At 56.0% G+C, this 22,783-nt stretch overlaps 3 protein-coding genes across 7 annotated transcripts; 2 read left to right on the top strand and 1 right to left on the bottom strand.

The window, feature by feature from the left end:
* The first annotated feature begins 473 nt into the window (after positions 1-473).
* KREMEN2 (kringle containing transmembrane protein 2) lies at positions 474-4,550 on the top strand. Of its 4 annotated transcripts, none has more exons than XM_081133260.1 (9): positions 474-935; positions 1,170-1,344; positions 2,017-2,108; positions 2,209-2,333; positions 2,535-2,688; positions 2,995-3,327; positions 3,393-3,518; positions 3,602-3,698; positions 3,954-4,550. In XM_081133260.1, the coding sequence occupies exons 1-9, from the start codon at positions 806-808 to the stop codon at positions 4,162-4,164; spliced, it is 1,443 nt and encodes a 480-aa protein (XP_080989386.1). In that variant the 5' UTR covers positions 474-805; the 3' UTR covers positions 4,165-4,550. The 4 variants fall into 4 exon arrangements, with proteins under 4 accessions (XP_080989386.1, XP_080989384.1, XP_080989385.1 ...); XM_081133258.1 differs by having other exon boundaries at positions 514-935; positions 2,442-2,688; XM_081133259.1 differs by having other exon boundaries at positions 514-935; positions 2,499-2,688.
* Positions 4,551-5,728: 1,178 nt separating this feature from the next.
* On the top strand, positions 5,729-9,953 carry PAQR4 (progestin and adipoQ receptor family member 4). 2 transcript variants are annotated; one of them, XM_081132939.1, is made up of 3 exons: positions 5,729-6,216; positions 7,617-7,838; positions 7,976-9,953. In XM_081132939.1, the coding sequence occupies exons 1-3, from the start codon at positions 6,051-6,053 to the stop codon at positions 8,407-8,409; spliced, it is 822 nt and encodes a 273-aa protein (XP_080989065.1). In that variant the 5' UTR covers positions 5,729-6,050; the 3' UTR covers positions 8,410-9,953. The 2 variants fall into 2 exon arrangements, with proteins under 2 accessions (XP_080989065.1, XP_080989066.1); XM_081132940.1 differs by having other exon boundaries at positions 6,137-6,216; positions 7,542-7,838.
* On the bottom strand, positions 9,377-20,819 carry PKMYT1 (protein kinase, membrane associated tyrosine/threonine 1; the record flags this gene model as incomplete). The annotated part of the gene is made up of 8 exons (XM_081132938.1): positions 20,656-20,819; positions 13,543-14,049; positions 12,161-12,654; positions 11,302-11,408; positions 11,002-11,174; positions 10,757-10,914; positions 9,578-9,658; positions 9,377-9,488 (listed from the first exon to the last, which is right to left on the bottom strand). The coding sequence occupies exons 2-8, from the start codon at positions 13,891-13,893 to the stop codon at positions 9,377-9,379; spliced, it is 1,476 nt and encodes a 491-aa protein (XP_080989064.1). The 5' UTR covers positions 13,894-14,049; positions 20,656-20,819.
* Positions 20,820-22,783: the final 1,964 nt, after the last annotated feature.

Genomic DNA, 22,783 nt, shown 5'->3' on the forward strand with positions numbered 1-22,783 from the left:
AGCTGCCCCTGCCTGTCCAGGGCTGAGTGTCCACCATTCCCTCCCGTCTCGAGGGTGCGGGGGCAGGGAGTGGCACGTCCTTCGTCAGGCCAGCGGCGTCGGGACCTTTGGAGAGGAGGGCGCGAGGATCCGAAAGAGGGTGTGCGTGTGTCTGACAGTGAACGGGCGACTTCGGGTTGGTGCATTTCATTTAAGGGTGCTTGTGAATGGGGTGTCCCGGGGGCGTGTGGCCTCGGGATAGGGTCCGGTATCTCCCCGACCCGGGTGCTCCTCCGCGCACTCCCACCTGGAACCCGCGCCGACCCCGAGAGGGGGAGGGGCGAGAGGCGCGCGGGGCGCTGAGGGTCCCGGGGCGGGCGCGGAAGGCGTCTGGACCTGCTGCCTCCGCTCCAGTCTCGGGCGGGGCTTCCCGGCCTCCAGGGTGGGGGTGGGGGAGGGAGGAACCCAGGAGGGAGGGACCCGCGGAGGGACACGAGGGGGGCCGGAGCGAGCGCGTTAGATACCTGGGCTAGGGAGACGCGGAGAGCGAGGCGCAGCGGGAGGGCGCGCGCCGAGGCCCCGGCGGGACCTCGAGCTGGGAGAGGCAGAGGCGGAGAAGACCCCCTGGGCGACCACCGGCAGGGACGGGGCGGAGAGCGGCCTCGGGGGCAGAAACCCCGGGAGGCAAATACCCCCGGGAGATATTTCCCCCCGCCCCAGACGGAGTGCGCTGCCCAGAGTGAGACGAGGATTCACGGTCCGAGGACAACGCCCCCCCAGGTCGCCTGGGAGACCCCGGAGCGACCCCGGGGGTGGCACAGGTCGAATGCGGGCCAGGGCGACCTCTCCTAGGTCGGGGGCGATGGGGACAGGAGTCCCGCAGAGCCTCCTCCTTCTCCTCTTCCTCCCGACGCTGCCGCCACGCGGGGCCTCCGCGGGGAGCCTGCACAGCCCAGGTGAGTCTGGGCCCGGGGACCGGGCTTCGGCCACCTCTCCCTCCTCCGCCTTCGCGCCTAGGGCCCGGGTCCCGAGCCTGGCGCGGGGTCAGAGCAGGTGGCGGGAGCAGCTGAGCAGCCCCAGGGCCCCGGGGCACCAGGGCGCAAGCTGGGGAGCCCGGCAGGAGTTGGCGTCGTGGCGTTAGGATGTCGTGGGAGGCTGCGAACTTCCCAAGGCCCTGCTGTCACCTGCAGGCCTGTCCGAGTGCTTCCAGGTGAATGGCGCGGACTACCGCGGCCACCAGAACCGCACGGGCCCGCGCGGCGCGGGGCGCCCTTGCCTCTTCTGGGACCAGACGCAGCAGCACAGCTACAGCAGCGCCAGGGACCCCCAGGGTCGCTGGGGGCTGGGAGCGCACAACTTCTGTCGGTGAGGGGCGGGGCCTGTTGGGGGCGGTGCGGGGTCCACTCTTGCGGGCAGGGGCCTGAGGCAGGGGCTCTGCGTGAATGGAGCAGAGGTCGGTCCAGCGGAAGAGCACGCGGGCAGGCCTTAGCCTGCGCTGGGCACTCAAAACATTCTCCGACTTGGGTCCTGCCTTAGGTTGTGCAACCTCTGTGCAGCCTCACATCAGGCCCGGGCACCCAGGGGTCCCGTGTGGACCCGGCAGAAAGCGATCTCTGGAGTGAGGGGCCGGGCTCTTGCCCTACAACTTCTTTGAGGGGCATCCACTAGCGGTGACGGAGGGACTGGGGTTCAGGGACACAGCTGCTGTCTGGAGCAGCAGAAAGTGAGCTGAGCGGGAGGACACTTTGCTGGTAGAAGTCGCCACTTCTGCTTTAAAGCAGGGTTCTGAGGCAAGGCACGTGGCCGAGGCCCAGGGCGGGGTGTGGGGAGCGCGCTACCGAGGACGCTCGAGGTCCTCGGCTGAATACCTAAAGTCAGCCCCCAGGGCCCTTTAATGACTTCCCGCCGTCCACTCGGAAGTCTACACGCAGAACGGAGAGTTGCTGCACCCCACTCGGTGGCCCTTTTGCGAATAGGCCCCGGGGTGGGGCCTGGGATTTGCGGGTGGCAGGATCCGGGCTTCTCTCCGGCCTACAGGAACCCGGACGGCGATGTGCAGCCGTGGTGCTATGTGGCCGAGACAGAGGAGGGCATCTATTGGCGCTACTGCGACATTCCCACGTGCCACAGTGAGTGGGCCCAGCCGGACAAGGGTGGGAGCGCTGGGCTGCCTGAGTGGAGCTCACTTTTAGAAGCACCGGAGAGACCCCGACTCCCATGCCTCCCCAGTGCCCGGGTACCTGGGCTGCTTCGTGGACTCGGGAGCACCCCCAGCCCTCAGCGGCCCCAGCGGCACCTCAACGAAGCTCACGGTCCAGGTGTGCCTTCGCTTCTGCCGCATGAAGGGCTACCAGGTACCGCGCACAGGCCCAGACCAGTGACCCCTGACCTTGACCGAAATCAGGACCCAAAACACTCCCAACTCTGACACCAAACCTTGATACTGATTTCTGAACCTCCAGTCCGATTTCCACTTTCGAGCCCGACCCCTGGCTCCCACCGCCCCACCCTTACCCCAGACCCTGCCCTTGGCGTCACCCGGTCTATGCTCCCAGCTGGCGGGCGTGGAAGCCGGCTACGCCTGCTTTTGTGGCTCTGAAAGCGACTTGGCTCGAGGTCGCCCGGCCCCGGCCACCGACTGTGACCAGATCTGCTTCGGCCACCCGGGCCAGCTGTGCGGCGGCGATGGGCGCCTGGGAGTCTACGAAGGTGCGGAGTGCGCGCAGACGAAGGGCCTGAGCGAGGGGGCGAAATGGGAGTGGGGGAGGCAGTAAGCTGGGGGCGGGGCCTGAGAAGGGGACTGGGCTGAACCTGGGGGGCCGAGGGCTGGGTCCCGGGGCTGAGAGCGCGGTTTGAGGAGAGGAATCTGTAAACTTATGGAAGGGGCCGGAGGGAGCGCTTGGGTCAGCCTGGGGGCGGGGCCTAGCTGGGAAGGGGCGGGACTTTGGGTGGAGCCCCGCCCCGCGAAGCGATGCCCAGGGGTCTCTGGGTTCTGACCGCCCGCCCCGCCCACAGTGTCCGTGGGCTCCTGTCAGGGGAACTGGACCGCACCTCAGGGCGTCATCTACTCCCCGGACTTCCCGGATGAGTACGGGCCGGACCAGAACTGCAGCTGGGCGCTTGGCCCTCCGGGCGCCGCTCTGGAGCTCACCTTCCGCCTCTTCGAGCTGGCTGACCCGCGCGACCGGCTGGAGCTGCGCGACGCGGCCTCGGGCAGCCTGCTCCGCGCCTTCGATGGCGCCCGCCCGCCGCCGGCCGGGACGCTGCACCTGCGCGCCGCTGCGCTGCTTCTCACCTTCCGCAGCGACGCGCGCGGCCACGCGCAGGGCTTCGCGCTCACCTACCGCGGTGAGGCCCCGCCCCGTCCCCCTCGGCCCGATCCCAGCCACCCGGTCTCACACCCCTCTCCGCAGGTGTGCAGGACGCTGAGGAGAACCCCGTGCTCCCCAAGGGCTCGGCCCAGACCCCTGCAGCGCTCCCCGACGGGACCAATGTGAGCTGCAGCCCCCGGCCTGGGGCTCCGGAGGCCGCAGTGGGGGGTGAGGCGGGCGCTTGAGGCGGGCGGGAGTTTGGGGCGAAGCCCCTTTGGAGCCCTGTCCTCACCGCACCCGCATGCCCACAGCCCGGGTCTTCTCCACAATGATGGCCGTCTCGGTGCTGCTGCTGCTGCTGCTGCTGCTGTTGCTGCTGCTGTCGCTGCTGCGCCTGCTGCGCCAACGGTGCGAGTACTGGGTCAGGGCCTGAGGGTGGCCCAGCTGGGCGGCCGGCGCCTAAAGCCTGGGTGCCCAGGGACATGGTGGGGCCGGGGGCTGTGGGAAGCTGGGACCCAGAAGGGGAATGGAGCTGGAACTTCTAGGTTCTTGAGGGACAAGGCCTTGGGTCCGCGCAAGGAACTGAGCCTGGGATCGCAGGCAAAGCAGGATGCTGGAGGTGAGACTCGTCGGGTATTCGGCTGACGTCTGCTCCCTCTCTAGGAGCTGTCTGCTGGCTCCAGGAAAAGGGCCCCTGCCGTTGAGGCCTTCCCAGGGCTCTGGGAGAAGCTGGGCCGTGTGGTACCGCCGTCCGGGAGGAGTGGCACTGCCCTGCCCCCCCGGGGACCCCCAGGCTGAGGGTCTAGCCTCGACTTACCGCCCCTTGAGTGCCTCCAGCCAGAGTTCCCTGCGTTCGCTCATCTCTGCTCTCTGACTCAGGACCCCCAGGGTCCACTGAATCTTCCAACAGTGGGATGGACACCTGAGACGCTATGCCGCACTCTACCTTGGCCTTCCACTTTTGAAAGGGCAGTTCTGTCCCTGCTCATCTCTCAGAGGCAAGATGTCCTACAGGAAGCATCTGGTACTATTATTGGGAACTTGTTCTGACTCTAGGTGTCCAGATGGTTGAGGCCAAATGGCAAGAGGAATCAGCTCCCCTCCTCATAGACCTTGATAGGGAGGTCTCTGGTTTCAGGATTCCCTTCTTGGGGTGGTCCTGGACTGCTGCCCTAAGTGAAATGTGAGAGGTTAACAAAAGTGGTCAAAAGACCAGACAGAGACTTTGAATAAAGGACCTATTTTGGTATAGTGCTCTGCAAATTCTTTTTTTTTCTTTCTTAAATAATGTCTTTATTGATTTCAGAGAGAGGAAGGGAGAGGGAGATACAAATATCAATGATTAGTCATTGATCAGCTGCCTCCTGCACGCCCCCTACTGGGGATCGAGCTCCCCAACCCGGGCATGTACCCTCACCGGGAATCAACCGAGATCTCCTGGATCATAGGTCGATGCTCCACCGCTGAGCCACGCCTCCTGGGCTGCAAATTCTTAAGTGGTGGGAAGTTATGTTGATGACACTAGAGCCAAGGATTGGGTGTGTCCATGCAAATTAAGGGCGTTCCACGCAGTTTCTGGGAGCCCACTGAAATGCAGAGGGCGGAGGAATCACGCAGGCGGACCGATGAGTGGGCGGGGTCCTGGAGAAGGGGAGAAAAGGGCTCTCCGTGAGGGCTGTAAACCAGATTAAACAAACTGAAGGGATGCCTTCCTGGGCCCCACCTTAATATGAACCCAGGCAGGGACTGACCTTTCTCCCCTGGCTTCCAACCCTCTTTCTCCCCCTCCCTTTCCTGCTTGTCCTGGGCGGGGCTGAAGGTGATCCCTGTAGGTGAAAACAGAGCGAGTTAGGTCGAGCTCAATCTTGAAGAAGCCTGACCCGAAGGATAGGGCCTCTCTCGAGGGTGCCGGGAAGTGTCAGGCACGCGGGTAGAGGCCAGGACATCTCAGCGCGCCTTGCTGCGCTCCGCAGGAGCCGGGCCTGTCGAGAGATCACCCCTGGAGTGGGGGCGCGCTGGCTCTAGACCTGACCTGTCTGAAGGGCCCAGGTTGGCAGCACCTTGGACAGAGCCCAGGCTGAGGGGATGGGGTTGGGTGTGGGGCTGTGCCAGGGAGGATGGGTGCCCAAGTGTGAGTTGACCTGGGGGTTGTGGGGTACACACTGCGGGAGGACTCGAGGCACGGGGGTCACTCTGGCAAAGCCACCGGGGTCCAGAATTTTGGGTCCCAAGTCAACAGCCACCCCATGCAAATGAGACTAGCACCGCATATATTATGCTAAGAGGGTGACGGCCTGGGCAGCCCCGGGGCGGGGCCTTCCCCGCCAGCCGTACCCATTGGCTCTCACAGCGTCTATGTCTGGAGCTGAGCCCGCCAAACGCTGTCGGGATGGCGGGGGTGGTTCGTTGGGGCGGAGCCTTGCGTCCCCTCCCGCGTCCTGCCACACCCGTCCTCAGGGCTTCAGACTACTGTTCGCTGCTGCCACTAACCCGAGCTGCCCCAGCGGCGTGCCTGCATGTGCAGACTGGCCGCACTGCGCTCCAGCGGCCGGCTGCTCCCGGCCTCCGCCTTGGCGCGGGGGCGCAGGGGCCGCGCTTGCGCAGCGCAGGAGGGGCACCAGCAGGGACCCCCCGGCCGGCGCGTGCGCGAACCCAGCACTGGACGGTGGGCAGGCGCGGGGATGAGCCTCCCGCCGCTGCAGCCCCACTGAGGAGGCCAGGGGTTAAGAGGAACGTGGGCCTCCCGCGCCGGGCCGGGCCATGGCTTTCCTGGCCGGGCCGCGCCTGCTTGACTGGGCCAGCTCGCCGCCGCACCTGCAGTTCAACAAGTTCGTACTGACCGGCTACCGGCCTGCCAGCAGCGGCTCTGGCTGCCTGCGCAGCCTCTTCTACCTGCACAACGAGCTGGGCAACATCTACACGCACGGTGAGCTGCGCCCCGCATCCCATACCGCGGTAGCCCTGCCTGCACCGGGCCTGTGGCCCGAAGGCCGAGGAGAGCCCCAGCGACCAGGTCCTGGGCTGCCCCGGACCTGGCACGACCAGGAGCCGCAGTGACAAAGCTGCCATTGTCCCGGACAGCGCTGCCCGCTTCCGCTACCCTGGCGGGGGGCCCCCGGGGCAGGCGAGGGAAACCAAGTAGGGGACCGAGTCTGCTTAATCCCTCTGAGCCCCGGGGAGAAGCAGGTACTGGCCCCTTCGTAATCTGGGCCCCCTGCGTACATCCCCGCCCCTCCCCCCTCCCGGCAGCACCAGTCCGGAACCTTAGTGTTGGGTGTTGACTTGGGACCTGGGTGTTGATTTGGGTGAGAAAGGGGTCCAGCAGCAAAAGCCAGGCCCGGGCCCCTCCCCGCGCAGCCGCCCTGCTGCCCCGTCTGGAACAGCCCAGTCTTGGGGCTCCGCCTGGTGGCGACACCTCCCCCCACCCACCCCGCCCCACAGGCACCGGCCCCTCCTCCGCAGTCCCGGGGAGCTGTGCTGACACAGCCCTGTCCGTCCTTGGCCTGCCCTGGCCAAGAGAGTGCCCCTGAGCAGGCTGGGCCCAGCCTTGGTACCTACCTCACTGGAGGACTGGCCTAGCCAGGCCCTGCCCATAGTGGGCAGCCAGAGACCCCAGCATGCAGTGCCCACCTTTGACCCCTGTGAGCGCAATGCCAGAGTGCCAGCAGAGAGAGGTAGGACGACTGGGAAGAGGAATTGAGCTCCCAGAGGTGCCAGGGGAGAAGGAACAAGCTTCTTTCTGCCCACTTTCCAAGCCTTGCCTAGCCCCTTTTGGAAGACAGAAGGGCCCAAAGCCTTCATTTGTTTGGTCACTTGTGGAGAGAAGACATGGGGCTGTGAGGAACAAGCTAAGGGGCCCTGAGATCTGGTATTATTGCCCACATGTCCTTTTCAGAATTCAGCTTGAGTCACACCTCCTTCTGGCTTCTGCTGACACATGGAGACCAGGTTGGGGGTTTGGGACTCCTTGCTTTCCCGGGAGATGTAATGTGGCTGCAGGGGTGAGAGCAGCTTGGGAGTTAGACTGCCTGGGCGCTCTACTACTTGCTGGAGTCACCTGGGACAGGTTACTCAGTTTCCTCCTGCAAAGTGGGGATAATGATCTCTTCTACTTCCACAACTATTGTGAGCCTGTTGAGTAAGTAAAATTCCTGAAAGCCCAGGGCCTGCCTCTGTCCCAGGTCTGGCAATAGTTGTCTATCACTGTGGTCAAGACTTGTCTTGCTCTCATTCTTCTCATGTTGTCTCTAGAATGTGGACTCCCTGAGGACATGACCTGTCCTCTGTGCTGAAGCTGTGTGATGGATAACTGTTTCCCTTCCCCAGGGCTGGCCCTGCTGGGCTTCCTGGTGCTGCTGCCAATGACCATGCCCTGGGGTCAGCTGGGCAAGGATGGCTGGCTGGGGGGCACACACTGTGTGGCCTGCCTGGCACCACCTGCAGGCTCTGTGCTCTACCATCTCTTCATGTGCCACCAAGGGGGCAGCCCTGTGTACACTCGGCTCCTTGCCCTGGATATGTGTGGGGTCTGCCTCGTCAACACCCTCGGTGAGCCAAAGGATGGGGTAGGGGCTAGAAGAATGGAAGCTGGGGGGCTAGGGAGGGGGCAGGAGGGGATGCTCACATGAAAGAGCAGGCAGCCCCCCAAACTGATGTGCCCTCTCCTGCTTCTCTCCTCTGTGCAGGAGCCCTGCCCATCATCCACTGCACCCTGGCCTGCAGGCCCTGGCTGCGCCCAGCTGCCCTGGTGGGCTACACCATGCTGTCAGGTGTGGCTGGCTGGAGGGCCCTCACTGCTCCCTCCACCAGTGCCCGACTCCGAGCTTTTGGTTGGCAGGCTGGTGCCCGCCTTCTGGTGTTTGGGGCCCGGGGAGTGGGACTGGGCTCTGGAGCTCCGGGCTCCCTGCCCTGTTACCTGCGCATGGATGCCCTGGCACTGCTTGGGGGGCTAGTGAACGTGGCCCGCCTGCCAGAGCGCTGGGGACCAGGCCGCTTCGACTACTGGGGCAACTCACACCAGATCATGCACCTGCTCAGTGTGGGCTCCATCCTGCAGTTACACGCTGGCGTCGTGCCTGACCTGCTCTGGGCCGCCCACCATGCCTGTCCCCCAGACTGAGCCACCGCCCACACACCATGCCAGCCTGCCCAGTCTTCTAGGGCCAACACCAGGCTTTCCTCCTTCTGCTGGTCTGCAAGGGGCTGGCTCCCTGGATGCCTCCCAGCTGGGAGCCCTTGTCTGTTCACCCTTTCTTCCTGTGGATGAGCCTCTCCTCCTACCCACACCTTGGAGCTCCAGCTTCCTTCCCTGCCTTCTTCCAGGGCACTGTCTTCCTGTGCAGGCTAGAAGGAAACTAATCCTCCTCAGGGCCTCAGTTTACCCTGTGACCTGTGAGGGTTGGGCCAGAGGGACGCTGGGGTCAGTCTTGCTCTGACAGCTGGAGTCTTGCCATCCAAGAGCCAGAGCCCCACCCTGCCCCTCCTCAGACCCTCACTTAAGGTACCTTGTGGGTGGCTGGCCCAGCCACCAGCCTACGATTCCTGACCTCCACCTTTTGGCCCTGCATGCCAGCCCTCTCAGCAACCTGAGGCTCACTCACCCCTTCTCCCTTCTGTCCAGATTGGAGTGAGGGTTTGGCAGCAGAACTATCCCCTTATCTCAGGACCAAGGGGTAGGAGGACTGCTGCTGCTTTTCCCAGGCAACTGGCACAGATGTAAAGAGCTGAGTGGACCTGGACCACTGGGCTGCGGGCCCACCCTCCACTTTGAGTGCCATGTTCTGATGGCTCAACCTGCCTACTGGGGATGCACCTGCTCAGGAAACCTCTGTTCCACACTGTGTGGGGCCCCTAGCTACAATCTGCTGACCTGGGGCCCCGCAGCAGGGCTCAGCTTCAGCCCATCCTAGGGCCCTCAGACGACGTCAATAAAATGGGCAGGAAGCACTGTGTTGCCATGCAAGCAAGCTTGGGTGGTCCCAAGATTCAGATACCTTTTATTAGATATGGCCAGGCAGAAGGGACCATCTAGCCTCCAGGACAGGGGAAGGAGCTAAAAGGTTAAAAGCACCACAGCTGGAATGGGCTCAGGTTGGGCCCAGTGAGTCCTCAAACAGGCTAAGGAGGTTCCGAGGCTCAAAGGAGGGGAAGGAGCCCTGAGGGGGCTCAGAGTCAATGTCACTTAGGTCTAGGGTATCCCTGGGGGGGAAGGAAAAGAAAAAGAGAGAAATTACACTCAGGATTTGAAAGGACACCCCCTCCCTACCTCTAACCCTGGGCCTACTCACCTCAGTGTGTGTCTGCTCTGGGGAGTGGAGGAGGTGCTCCTGGCAGCCCTGGCCAGGATGGCCTCTGGAGAGAGCGAGGGCCTACACGGGGTGAGCAAGACAAGCAGGGTATCACGCGATGGGGAGTGCATGGGGAGGAGGCTATGGGAACAGCAAGATCAACCCTGTCCCTGTGTAGGCTTCTGCTGGACACAGGCAGGGGCCACAGTTGTAGGCAATGAAAGTGTGGTGCCCTTTGAAAGAATCATTTTTACAACTTTTAAAGTCTACCTGATCACACTCAAAGGCCACCTCTGTCCCTTTTCAGAACATATGGGCTTTGAATGAGCTGGCTTTAAAGTGAACTTGTGGTAAATGAAGCTTATCTCACACTTCATGTCTGTTATCAAGTGTCCCTATGACAAGGGTGACATTTTCTTTTTTTTTAATCCTCACTTGAGTATGTTTTTCATTGAAGTTTTTGGAGAGACGGAGAAAAAATTATCGACGTGAAAGAGAAACACTGGTTGGTTGCCTCCCACATGGGCACCAACTGGGGATCGATCCTGGAACCTTTGTATATGCCCTGACTGGGAATCGAACCTGCGACCTTTTGGTGTACAGGACAATGCTCCAACCAACTGAGCCACCCAGCTGGGCAACAACAGGATGACATTTTCATAAGGAAGGGGTTAATGGTGTGATTTCTCCTGAGAACTGTCTGCCCTGAGCATGTGGTTTTCCTTTGCCACAGTTTCTTAATTACAGACTCTCACTTGGCCACCAGGCACCTGGGACTAAGGAATTCCTTCCAGGATAGGGGCTTGCCAGGCTCTGGGAACTTTGTCCCCTAAAAAGGACAATGCCTTGTCCTTCGGCACTGGCAGCCTTGACTGGGATTGAGGCTGCACCACCTACTTCTCCCTAGTGTGCCCGTGCTCTAAGTGTGAAATTGCCAGTTCTGCTGTGCAGAGCACAGCAGCCGTTCCATACTCTGAGCTTAGAAGAAACAACTGCAGTCAAACCAGGCTGTACTCCCACCAGTCTTGGTGCCCTTCCCAGGGTATGGTGGGGGCCAGGTTTGTGGGAGGGGTCCCTGTGCACCACTAGTCCCCATGGAGCCTGGCCTTTGTATGGGGTTTAGCCATGCTGACAGCCCATTTCCCCACCCCTGCCCATTAGTCCTGAGCTCTCACCCACCCTATGCTGTCGTCATCCCAGTTGCTGGAGTGGCTGCTGTCCAGGAGGAAGCTGCAGGGCGGTGAGCCAGGAGGAGTAGCCGGAGGCCTCAGGGGCTGCAGCCAGCTGGCAGGGTGAGCCAGCCCATGCCAGAGCCAGCACAGCAGAGCCAGCAGGGCCTATGGGGACAGGGGGCCAAAGGAGGCTGGGCAGAACCCAGGGCCAGGGAGCAGGGTAGAACAGCTTGTTACCTTTACCAGGCTTACCTGCCACAGGGCCCACCCTCGACTCAGGGCTTCAGCAGCCATGTACCACAGGACACTCCAGGGCTGTGGCTGCCTGAGCATAGGCAGGGCCAGCAGGGCCTCAGCTGTGGCCCGCAGCTTGGGATCAGGCTCCAGCATCATGATGAGGACAGACCGCAGCTCAGAAGACAGGCCTATCCATGGGGCAGGGCCATGTCAAGGGTAACTGGGCTGTGAGCCCAGCAGTCTCCCTCAGCCAGCCATTCTCTCTCACATGAGTCTATAGCACCACGTCCCCTCCCATCCTTGCCCCTCACTCACTGGCAGTGAACTCGGGGGGCAGGTAGCCCTGGCGCAGCTGCTGCCAGCCCTCTCCACCATGGGGCAGCTCCATGTTGCATGCCACTTCCAGGATGGTGAGACCCAGACTGGGGGGGATGGAGACAGGGACAGCAGACAGATAAGGTTGACCTTGGGCCACAGATCCTAGAGCCCTAGGATGCCCCTGAGAAGAGGGCTGAAAAGAGCTGCTGTCTTCTACCATGAGCCAGGGAGGTGGGGAAGGAGGGGCTGGGAGCTCTGAGAAGGTCCCAGAAGGGCCAATGAAGGGAACATGTCAGCCCCTCAATGGGTGTCTGCTAGCCCAGGAGGGGTGGGCTGTCAGGAGAGAAGGGGAGCAGGCTGTCCAGGATGCAGTGCCCAGCACAACCCACAAACCACTGTGGTGAGTCTTCCTGGCATCCCCACCAGATGGACACTATGGTTACTGTCAGGGTCCTGTGGATATAGCTAGATAGATTGTTAGAGGCAGAGCAATGGTTACCGGCATGGACCATGGAACCCAGTGCCTGGTCCAGTCCCAACTTCACCACCTGCTAACTGTGGACTTTGGGCAAGTCCCATAACCCCACTATGCCCATTCTCCTATAAATGGAAATTAGTCCTTCCATGGAGATGTGGTAAAAAGATAAGTGAATCTAGTAGGGCAGCTCCAAATGATTCGCTGCTTAGAAAGCCTGACTGTAGACCACCCTCAACTACAGGGTGGGCCCTTCACTCCCTCAGGGCACTGTCTCTCAGCCTGGGGCCAAATCTTCCTGACTTTGGGTTAGGGTGGCATTTCCCTCCCTCTGCTGACTGCAACTCAGCCAGGAAGGCGCCCCCATGGCCTTGCCCTTACCTGAACACGTCGGCTGCTGTCCCGTAGGAGCCCTGCAGCAGCTCGGGGGCCATGTAGCGGGGGTCTCCCTCCTGCGCCTCACCAGGCCCAGATGCATCCAGCTCCACCAGCAGCCCAAAGTCACCCAGTTTGCAGCGGCCCCGGGGCCCCAGAAAGATGTTGGCAGGCTTGATGTCAAGGTGGACCAGGCCTTGGCCATGCAGGTGGGCCAGAGCGAGGAGGGTATCCCGCAGGTAGCCCCAGACCTGGGCCTCAGGCAGGCCAGTGCCCCAGGTCTCACAGTGCTGCTGCAGGCTGGGCCCACACAGCTCTGTCTGCAGGTACAGGATGCCACCCTCCTCCCAGGCTCGTTCCAGCCGCACACAGCATGGGTGCTGCCCCACCTTCTCATGGCTGCTGACCTCAGCCAGCTTTCGGGCTCGGTCCTTGGGGCCCCGGAATGGCGACATGGAGCGCTTTATTGCATAGAGCTGGCCATCTTCCTTGGAACGCACCTGGAAGGGAGACAGTGCTTGCAGGTGGGGTGGGAGGTAGCACAACCATTTAGCAGAACAGCAGATTCTGTTAAGATTGTGTGGAAGGTGTAGCATCTACCCTAGACACTCCTGCACATGCAATAGCAAGACCTGACAGACCTCCACCCCAGGCACTAGTTCACTGGAGGCCCAAGCAAGGAAGAGATAGGGCAGACCTCTAAGTACTAATGCAGAGGGTCTCTCAGACTATTGTGAAAAAAGCTGGCTACAGAACACAGCAGTGTGATCCACTGTGTAGAATATTAATGGGTTTGTCTCTATATGGTCAATTCTAGAGATGTATAGACAAAGTTCTGGAAGGAAGGATGCCCACCTGAGAAGCCCAGTGGTTTCCTCTGGGAAGAAGAGCTAATCTAGGGGCCCATGTTATTTGTAGTACTTTTGTAAGGAAAACTACCTTTTTTTAAAGAAAATTATTGGAAAATATATTTTAAGAAATAAAAAAGGTGGTGTACAGGGTATAGCCTAAGTGCCTATGGCCTGGGGGATGGCGCGGGACAGGGTATGCACTGCACTCTGGGGGCCAGGCAGAGCTTGCCAAGAACCCCAGCACAGCTGGCTCCAGGGTGGGAGGAGATGGTAGCTAGGAGCCACTGCCAGGAGTGCCAGGCTCTGGACAAGGGGAGACTATGCACTGAGGGGGCCCTCTACGGGGCCTGGGGGGGGGCAAATCAAACACTGAAAGCAGCCAAACCAAACATTGAGGAGGAGTGTCTGTCAGCCCAGGAGAGGTAGGCTGTCAGGAGAGAAGGGGAGCAGGCTGTCCAGGATACTATCCCATCCAGGTGGGGGAGGGAGGTAAGGGGGCACCCCCAGACAGGCCCATAGAGCTGTCACTCCACTCACCTTGAAGACCTCTCCATAAGAGCCATGGCCCAGGCGGCCAAGCCTCTGGAAACTCTGCTGGAAGAAGGACTCCTGCCGGCTTGGGTCATAACTGGGGCTCTGTAGGATCTCAGAGGCTTTGTCTTGAAATGATACCCTTCGGGGTTGGGGCTGGTGCCAGCCTGGGGTCCGAGGAGGGAAGAGGCGACTGATGGGGATGTTGCCCTTGGCAGGGGGCCGGGGCGGAAGGCTCTGACTAAGCCCCCTGGGCCTCTTGAGGGAAAAACCAGGTTCTGCATGGCGGAAGTAGGCTGGGACTGGGGTGGGGGTGCCACTCAGGGGTGGCGGAGTGCCCTCTGTGGGCACAGGCATGGCTAGCACAGGAGGCCCTGAGAGGCAGAGTACAGAACAGTATGTTCACTCAAACAGCTCCTTGTCCTGTGGCCCCAGAAAGGCTGTGGAAGAAAGCCGCGTCTACTCTGCACACATGTTCTGCTTTAAACATGGAGGCCGTGGAGACACAAGCACCTGGCGGGGAAAAACAGAAGACAAATATATACACACCTGAACAGTCGTCTGTACCTGGAGGTCATAGAAACATAAACTGAAATGCATGGGTCCATGTCCCAGAGGCTCCCACAGTTCAGAAGAGGTTAAACCAAGTCAGGTTCTGGAGCCAGACTGCCTGTGCATACATCCCTGCATTGTTGCAGCTGCTATTTGACCTTAAGATATGCAATCTCTTCCAAGACTGTAAGGGGGAAATAGTCACACAGGCCCACACTCCCTCATATCCAATTCCAAAGTAAAAAAAGGTCTGATTCCAAAAGTTTCTTGCTTCCTTTTTCATAGTTGTCATGCTAAAACTCATGTAGTGGCGTTCCACTTTCAACTCCATGTTCCAGCTGAATGTAGCAGAGAGGCCAGGGCTCCCTCCTTCCACCAGCCCCTACTCATAAGCTGGAAGCTCTGCCTTAGGTCCAGCAGGCAAGGAATACTGTAGCCCAGTTGCTTAAGCCCCAGCTCATTCCTAGGAAGAAGGTTCCACAGTGGGAGAGGCAAGCTGAGAAGGCCCAGAGGCTGCCCCCCCCCCCCCCAGGCAGCAATGTCATTCAAGAAGATGTGCTTAACTGTCGCTATCCCCAGCTACAGAGCTGCAGCTCAGAGATTCTTCCTGGGGGACAGGAAAGTTATAAAACAGGTAGCTTTGAAGCTCCCCAAGCAAAAACTAAAACTAAAACTAAAAAGACTTTACTTGAAACAATATGGGAAGTTCAAGTTTAAAGGTGCTCTCAAAAATCAATCAAGGTTTGGGTGGTAAGCAAATAGGAGGCTCGTGCCTCCATTATTGCAACAAGCTAAACCATGGGCCAGTTAGTTTACCAGAGAGAACCAGATAAAGAGACAGATAAGAAGAACCTTCCTGGGGTCAGAACAAACTTCAAACACTGAACTCAAAAGCTACCCTGTTAAAGGAGCCCAAATTTAATTGGATCAGTCTATGGAGCAATTGATGCTCCAGGACAAAAACAATAGAGAAGACAGCCAACAATTGGGGGAGCCCAACAGGTGGATATGATCAGGGAAAGCACAGTTAAAGATAGTCCCCCCCCACCCAGCAGGTGTTGAGTGTCGACCCATGAACAAGGAGGTCACAGTTCCATTCCCTGCCAGGGCACATGCCCAGGTTGCGGGCTCGATCCCCAGTAGGGGGTGTGCAGGAGGCAGCTGATCGATGTTTCTCATCAGTGTTTCTATCTCTCTCTCCCTCTCTGTCCTCTCTCTGAAATCAATAAAAACATATTTAAAAAAGCAAGATAGCCTCCCCTAAAACCCCAGTGTCCCAAGTTGACTGTGCACATGTCCAGGTTGGGCCCTCTGAGGAGTGATGTCAGAGACTTCATACTGCAGAAAGAGATGTTACTACAATGGTCCAGTCAGTCCCTAAAAAAATAGATAAGCAAAAAAAAAAAAAAAATCACAAGGCACAGTGTGGCTCAGTGGTTGAGCACTGACCCATGAACCAAGAGGTTGACAGTTTGATTCCCAGTCAGGGCATATGCCTGGGTTGCGGGCTCCATCCCCAGTAGGGGGCTTGCAGGAGGCAGCCAATCAATGATTCTCTCTTATCACTGATGTTTCTATCTCTCTATCCCTCTTCTTTCCTCTCTCTCTCTCAAACCAATTAAAAAAACAAACATATTTTTTAAAAAATCACAAGCACAGGGGAGGGGGGAGTTGAGGGGCCAGTATCCATAGTTGCTAAAACATATCATCTAAAATGTCCTGTTTTCAACAAAAAATTATGAGATGGGCCTGGCCAGTTTGGCTCAGTGGTTAGAGTGTCCGCCTACGGACCAAGGGTCGCCGGTTCAATTCCTGGTCAAGGGCACATACCTCAGTTGTATGTTCGAACCCCAGCCCCTGGTCAGGGCTCCTATGGGAGGCAACCAATAGATCCAATAGATATGTGTCTCTCATATCAATGTTTCTCTCTCTCCCTCCCTCCCTTCCACTCTCTCTAAAAATCAAAAGAAAAAATATCCTCAGGTGAGGATCAAAAAAAAATTACAAGATGTGTAAAGACACAGGAAGGTGTAACCCACACACAGGAAAAATAACGTAACATAACATAACATAACAAAACAAAACAAAACAAAACAAAACAAAACAAAAAACAGGCAGCCCTGGCCAAGTAGCTCAGTTGGTTAAAGCATCATCCTGATACACCAATGTTGCAAGTTCAATCCCTAGACAGGGCACATACAAGAAGCAACAAATGAATGCATAAATAAGTGGAACAACAAATTGATGTTTCTCCCTCTCTCCAACTTTCTAAGATCAATAAATAAAATAATGTTTAAAAATATTTTAAATTTTTAAATAAAAATAACAGGCAATAGAAACTGCCTGAAAGAGGGACCAGATGTTAGATTTAAGAGAGAAAGACTTCAAAGGTGCTACTATAAATATGTCCAAAGAACTAAAAAAAACTATGCTTAAAGTAAAGGAAGCATGATTACAACATCTCCCCAAATAGGAAATATTAATAATAAGATAGAAATCATTAAAAGAATCTAATGGAAATTGTGGAGTTGAAAAGTGCAATAACTGAAATGAAAATTCACTGGAGGGGTTAAACAGTAGATTTGAACTGACAGAATAAATAATTAGTGAATTGAAGATAGATCAATAGAAATTATACAATCTAAAGAACACAGAGAAAAAAGAATGAAGGGAACAGAGCCTCAGAGAAATGTAGGGCACCATTAAGTGTACCAACATAGGCATAATGAGTGTACCAGGAGAGAAGGAGCAGAAAAAAAGATGCTAAGAATGGATAAAAATGTCCCAAATGTGATTTAGAAAAACATTAACATATCCAAGAAGCTCAATAAACTTCAAGTAGAGATAAATGCAGAGATCCACACACAGACACATTATACTAAAAGTGCTGAAAACCAAAACAAGGAGAAAATCTTGAGAGCAGCAAGAGAAAAATGACTCATCACTTACAAGCCTCCCCATAAGATAAACTGCTGACTTCTCATCAGAAACAATGTAGGCCAGAAGGCAACAGGATGACATATTCAAAGTGCTAGGGGGGAAATTGTCAATTAAGAATCCTATATCCAACAAAACTACCTTTCAAAAATAAAGCTTATATGTTCATATTAACCAATGTCACCCCAACAAGTTTAAATAAATAAATAAATAAATAAATAAATAAAAGCAAAATAAAGACATTCCCAGGTAACCAAAAACAGAAAGAATTCACTGCCAACAGAGCTGTTTTACCAGAAAAACTAAAGGAAATTTTTCAGGCTGAAAGTATGTGATCCCAAACAGTAATTCTAAATTACATGAAAAAAACAAAGAACACTAGTAAAGGTAATTACGTAATATAAAAGACAGCCCTGCCGGGTGTGGCTCAGTGGTTTAGCATCGACCTAGGATACAGGAGATCACGGTTGGATTCCCGGTCAGGGCACATGCCCAGGCTGCGGGCTCGATCCCCAGTCGGGGGCGTGCAGGAGGCAGCTTATAAATGACTCTCTCATCATTGATGTTTCTATCTCTCTCCCTCTCCTTTCCTCTCTCTGAAATCATTAAAAATATATTTTTTAAAAAAGAAGACAGTATAAATGCATATTTCTTCTTTCTTCTCTTAATTGATTTAAAAAGCAACTGTATAAAACAATATGTATGTAATTGTACTATTGGGCATGTAACATAAAGAAATGTGATATACTGCCCTGGCCAGTTTGGCTCAGTGATTAGAGTGGCAGCCATTGGACTGAAGGTTCCTGGGTTCGATTCTGGCCCAGGGCACGTACTATGGTTGCAGGCTCAATCCCTGGCCCTGGTTGGGGCCTGTGTGGGAGGCAACCAATCAATATGTCTCTCACACTGATGTTTCTCTTTCTCTCACTCTCCCTTCCACTCTCTCTGAAAAGCAATGGAAAAAATATCCTCAGTTAGAGGATTAAAAAAAAGAAGTGTGATATACATGCAAATAACAGCACAAAGGAGGTGGGAGGGAACAAAACTGTACTGAACTAGAAAATAACACCAAGTGGTAACTCAAACCTTCAGGAACAAATGAAGAGAATCAGACGTAGTAAATAAGAATGTCAATATAATAAATATTATGCATATACACTTTCTTTTTCCTTTCTTCCCTCAGCTTCTTTAGGAAATTAAAGACAACCTAAATACAGGGTTGGACAAAAGTAGGTTTACAGTTGTAAGTACACAAAACAGTTTATTCTTGTATTCTTATTTATGAATTATTCTATTACTTTCCATATGAACAACTGCAATCCTACTTTTGCCCCATCCTGTAAGTAGAAAGATATTACATGTCCATAGATCCAAAGATTTAATGTGGATAAAATGGCAATACTCTCCAAATTGATCTACAGATTCAGCACCATCCCTATCAGAATCCCAGCTGGATTCTTTGTAGAAACTGACAAGTTGATCCTAAAATTTACATGGAAATGCCCCAGACCCAGAATAGTCAAAACAATCAAAATAAAGTTGTAGGACTTATACTTCCTGATTTCAAAACTTACTTACAAAGCTACAGTAATCAACAGTATTATATATACATAAGGATAGACACATAGATCAATGGAATAGAATTGAGAATTCAGAAATAAACCCTCACATTTATAGTCAATTGATTTTGACAAAGGTGCAAAACAATTCAGTGGGAAAGAATAGTCTTCTCAACAAATGGGACAACTGGGTATCTACATGTAAAACTCATTTGGCAGAAAAATCTGGTCTGACCCATTTTTCCCCTCTAAGTGTGAATATCCATATATTTCTTGACAAAAATATTAATGTGTTTGATTATTGATGTCCCAGATCCATGGGTGGTGTTACATGTTACATGTTATTAGTTTTCTAAAGTCTGACACATTTTGCATTCCAAAACACACCTGGCCTCAGGGATTTGTGGACCTGTAATATTAACCTAAGAGAAGGCTCAGCCTAGTGTCTGACATGCAGATTCCTCAATAAATGCTGTTAAAGCAAACACAAAGTTACAGAAGCCCCACAGGTTTAAGTGGCTTTGTGTGTTGGGGCACAGAGGGCTTTTTGTGTTGCTATGTTATTGAAACAAAAGCAAGAAAACAAAAGGAGGGGAGTTTAATTTTGAGCAGAAGCCACAGTGTATCAAAAGATGCCATACCCGCCCTGGCCAGTGTGGTTCAGTTGGTTGGGCGTAGCCCTGTGCACAGAAAGGTTGCTGGTTCGATTCTGGTCTGGGCACATGCCTGGGCTGCAGGGTCCATCCCCGGTAGAGGGCATGCAGGAGGCAACCAATCAATGTTTTGCTTTCACATCAATGTTTCTCCCCCTCCTTCCTTTCTCTGTAAAAAAAAAAAAAAAAAAAAAGGATGCCATACTCTACAAGGGGTGACTCAGTAACTAAAACAGAAGGGGCAATCATCTGAAGTGTGCCCTCCAGTCCCTGGGAAAGTGAGGACTGAGGGAGGGAACCCCATGGGTGCCTGCCTGGAAGATTCACCCTACATAATTATGATGACCCTTCCTCTGCCTCTTTTATCTCAGGATTCCCACTCCAGGATTTCTCAAAGTGAAGAAGTGGGATGTCAGGATCCCCCAGGGCACTGGTTAGAAGTACAGCTTCCAGCGCTAGCGGGTTTGGGTCAGTGGCCAAAGCTTCCACCTGGGTTCCATTCCAGCCAAGGGCATGTACCTCGGTTGCAGGCTTGTCCCGGGCCTTGGTGGGGGTGCATGCAAGAGGCAACCAATTGATGTGTGTCTCTCTCTTTTCCACGCTGTCTGAAAAGCAATGAGTGAGGATTAAAAAAAAGAGAAGTACAGCTTCCAGATCCAGTCCTGTCACATTCAAAGACACCGGACACCTGCATCTTAAACCAGTTCTCAGACCATCCCAATGTCACTTACATTCTAGCACCTCTGGCCTGGCCAAACAGCTTTTGCGGTGGGGCAGGGTAGGTAGAAGGAGCAAGGTGAATCTAGGGTGGCCCTGAGCAGAGGAAGGGCCAGGGTGACCTATAGCCGACTTTGGGTCCCTCCTGCCTGGTTTCCGGGACGCTGACCAGAGGCCTCACCCTCTCATTGGGACGGACACATGCTGACCTCGGTCTACCGCGCTAGACCGTGAGTTCCTACCAGGCAGGGCAACAGCAGATTCACCTCCGCGCGCGCGGGGAAACCCTGGCGAACAGAGTTGAGCAGGCCCGCCGTCACGCGGGAGGGGCTGTGGATGGAACGTGTGTGGGGCTTTTCCTGAGGAAGGACAAGTAACGGGGGCGGGGGCGGTCGCTGTGGTAAGGGGTCCCCAGATGAAAGGGGGCAGGGAGGCTGTGGAAGGACGGGAAAGCAGCAGGGCAGTCACCCGGAGCGGCTGCAGGGGAAGTGGGCGGGGCAGAGCTAACCCGAAGAAGGGTTAGCAGAGGGACAGGGCGGGGCCCAGTGCGACCCGGACTTGAGGACATCGGAGGGCGAGGAGGGAGGGGGATGAGGCTGACCCGGGAGGGGCTCTCAGAGGGCGGGGGGCGCCGAGAGCAAGGGGAAGGAGAAGAGGGGGTGGTCCGGCCCGAGAACCCTGAGGGCCACGTCTGCACTCACCTGGAGCGGGTGGGCGGGGCGCAGCTCCGCGAGGTCCCAGATTCCGGGTCAGCAGAGGCCGCGGGGAACCCTCGGAGCGGTCAGAAGGGCTGGGGTCTGCCGTCCACAGCTCCCTACGCCGGGGCGAGAGGACCCTCTGGAGGGGGAACGGCCCGTGAACGCGCGCGGAGCCAACTCGCGCCAAAAATTCCAAACCGGCCTCGAGTCCCCGCCCAAGAACTCCTCTTACCCCGCCCCCTCCCCGATGCAGCCCATCAAAGGCACCCAGCTTTCTCGGGCTCCGCCCCTCACGTCCCTGCGTCCTCGTCTCCGGCCCCGCCCCTCAGGCTCCTCCCGCCTTCTATTCTCATTGCGCAGGTGCAAAACCTACTTGGCGCCGGCCTGGGGCGGAGGCGTCTACGCCTCGTCGCCCTGCGGCTGAGCCATTGTGTCCGGGCAGAAACCGACTTGGGGGGGGGTCCCCCCCAAGTCGGTTTCCCGGACGCCGACCGACCTCTAGAGCCCGGTCCCGTTACACAGGACCCTCGTTGGGCTGGCTTAATTTTCGCGTCTATAAAGGGAGCGGTCATGGTGTTTTGACCTAGAGGTGCAGCCCCAGGAGGCGGTCACCTCAGGGCAGAACAGGAAGTCCCTGCGTCCTCTGGGACCCCGACGGGGAGGAGCTCCCCGAGCTCGCTGGTTTCCCCCCCACACACACCGGTCGTGCACCCCACTGGGGATGCCAGACAGACATTCCTCAGGCCCGCGGGACGCGTGGCTTGGCCTTCGGGAACCAGGAAATGTTAACTTTCCTTCCAGACGCCTAGGCTGGAGCCCAGACTCAGGACTCCGCCCCTCGGCGGCAGCCCTTCCCATTCATTGCCTTTGAGACCTGAGCTCAGCGCACACCTCCCTCAGCTCCTTCCGGCTGAAGGACCTTGGGAACACACCTGGGCCTTTCCCAGTTTCCGATTAGTCTCTCCTCTAAAAACTGAGCTGATAAAGCTTTCCTCATGGATCTGGGGGTTCAAGTGGGACGATCCCCTTAAAGTACTTAGCAGGAGGCTGACTCAGAGCGAGCCCTGATTTCTAACATTAGTGCGCCTAGGGTTGCTTCTTCATGGAGGGGACCTTTCATCCATTCAACAGGGTGGAGGGGTGTCACTCTTCCAGTCCATCTCCCTAGGATGCCCTGCATCTCATCCCATACCCTTTCCTGCTTCATTTTCGTATTGCACTTAACTTTTTTAAAATATGTTTTTGGTGATTTCAGAGAAAGGAAGGGAGAGAGAAGCATCAATGATGAGAGATAGTCATTGATCATCTGCCTCCTGCACGCCCCCTACTGGGCACTGCGCGGGAAACCCAGGCACCTGCCCTGACTGGAAAGGAGCCCAGACCTCCTGGTTCATGGGTGACGCTCAACTACTGAGCCATGCCAGCTGGGTATTGCACTTAACTCTTATCAGAAATTCTGTCCTCTCTATCGGTTTACTTGTTGACCACCCATCCCCCAAGTCTATGAAAGGTGTCATGAACTGCAGGGCTCCCAACCCATTGCAGTGCCGGCCCTTCAGGGAACATAATCCAGTGCACAAACCAGCCTGGCACCCAGGTCAGGCTCAGAACTTCTCTGGGGGACTCAGCTCCTCCCTCCTCCTTGCACCTTTCCTTTTCATTAGCAACTCTGGCAGCCACAGCCCCTATGACTCACCCTGGATCCTTGTGAGAGACCCCAGGCTTGTCCCCAGGAGGCCTGGGGAGCAGGCATGCCTCTCTCCAGCTGCCATCCCTTCTGCCAATTCCATCTCCAGGAGTCCTGGACTCAGGCCTCTTTCCAACTGCCCATTCTTGAAAGTCTAATTTGCAATGACTTAAAAATATGTTTTTTTAATTTAAAAAACAGGCTTCCAATGGGCAATTCACTGTGTGGAAGGGATATAATGTAAAGTTAAGTACAGATAGCAGGTAAGAGCATGGTCCATAGAGTCAGGGAAATTGGGGCTCCTCTGCCACACAGAAGCTGCAATCATGGGCAAGTTGCTTTATGTCTCTGGGCCTGTTTCCACATTTGTAAAATGGGGATAATAATAATAGTTCCTACCTCCTTGGAGGTTATAAGCATTAAATGAGAAAATGCATGTGAAGT

The sequence above is a fragment of the Miniopterus schreibersii genome (genome assembly GCF_964146895.1).
Source record: "Miniopterus schreibersii genome assembly, chromosome: 3".
NCBI classification, from domain to species: Eukaryota; Metazoa; Chordata; class Mammalia; order Chiroptera; family Miniopteridae; genus Miniopterus; species Miniopterus schreibersii.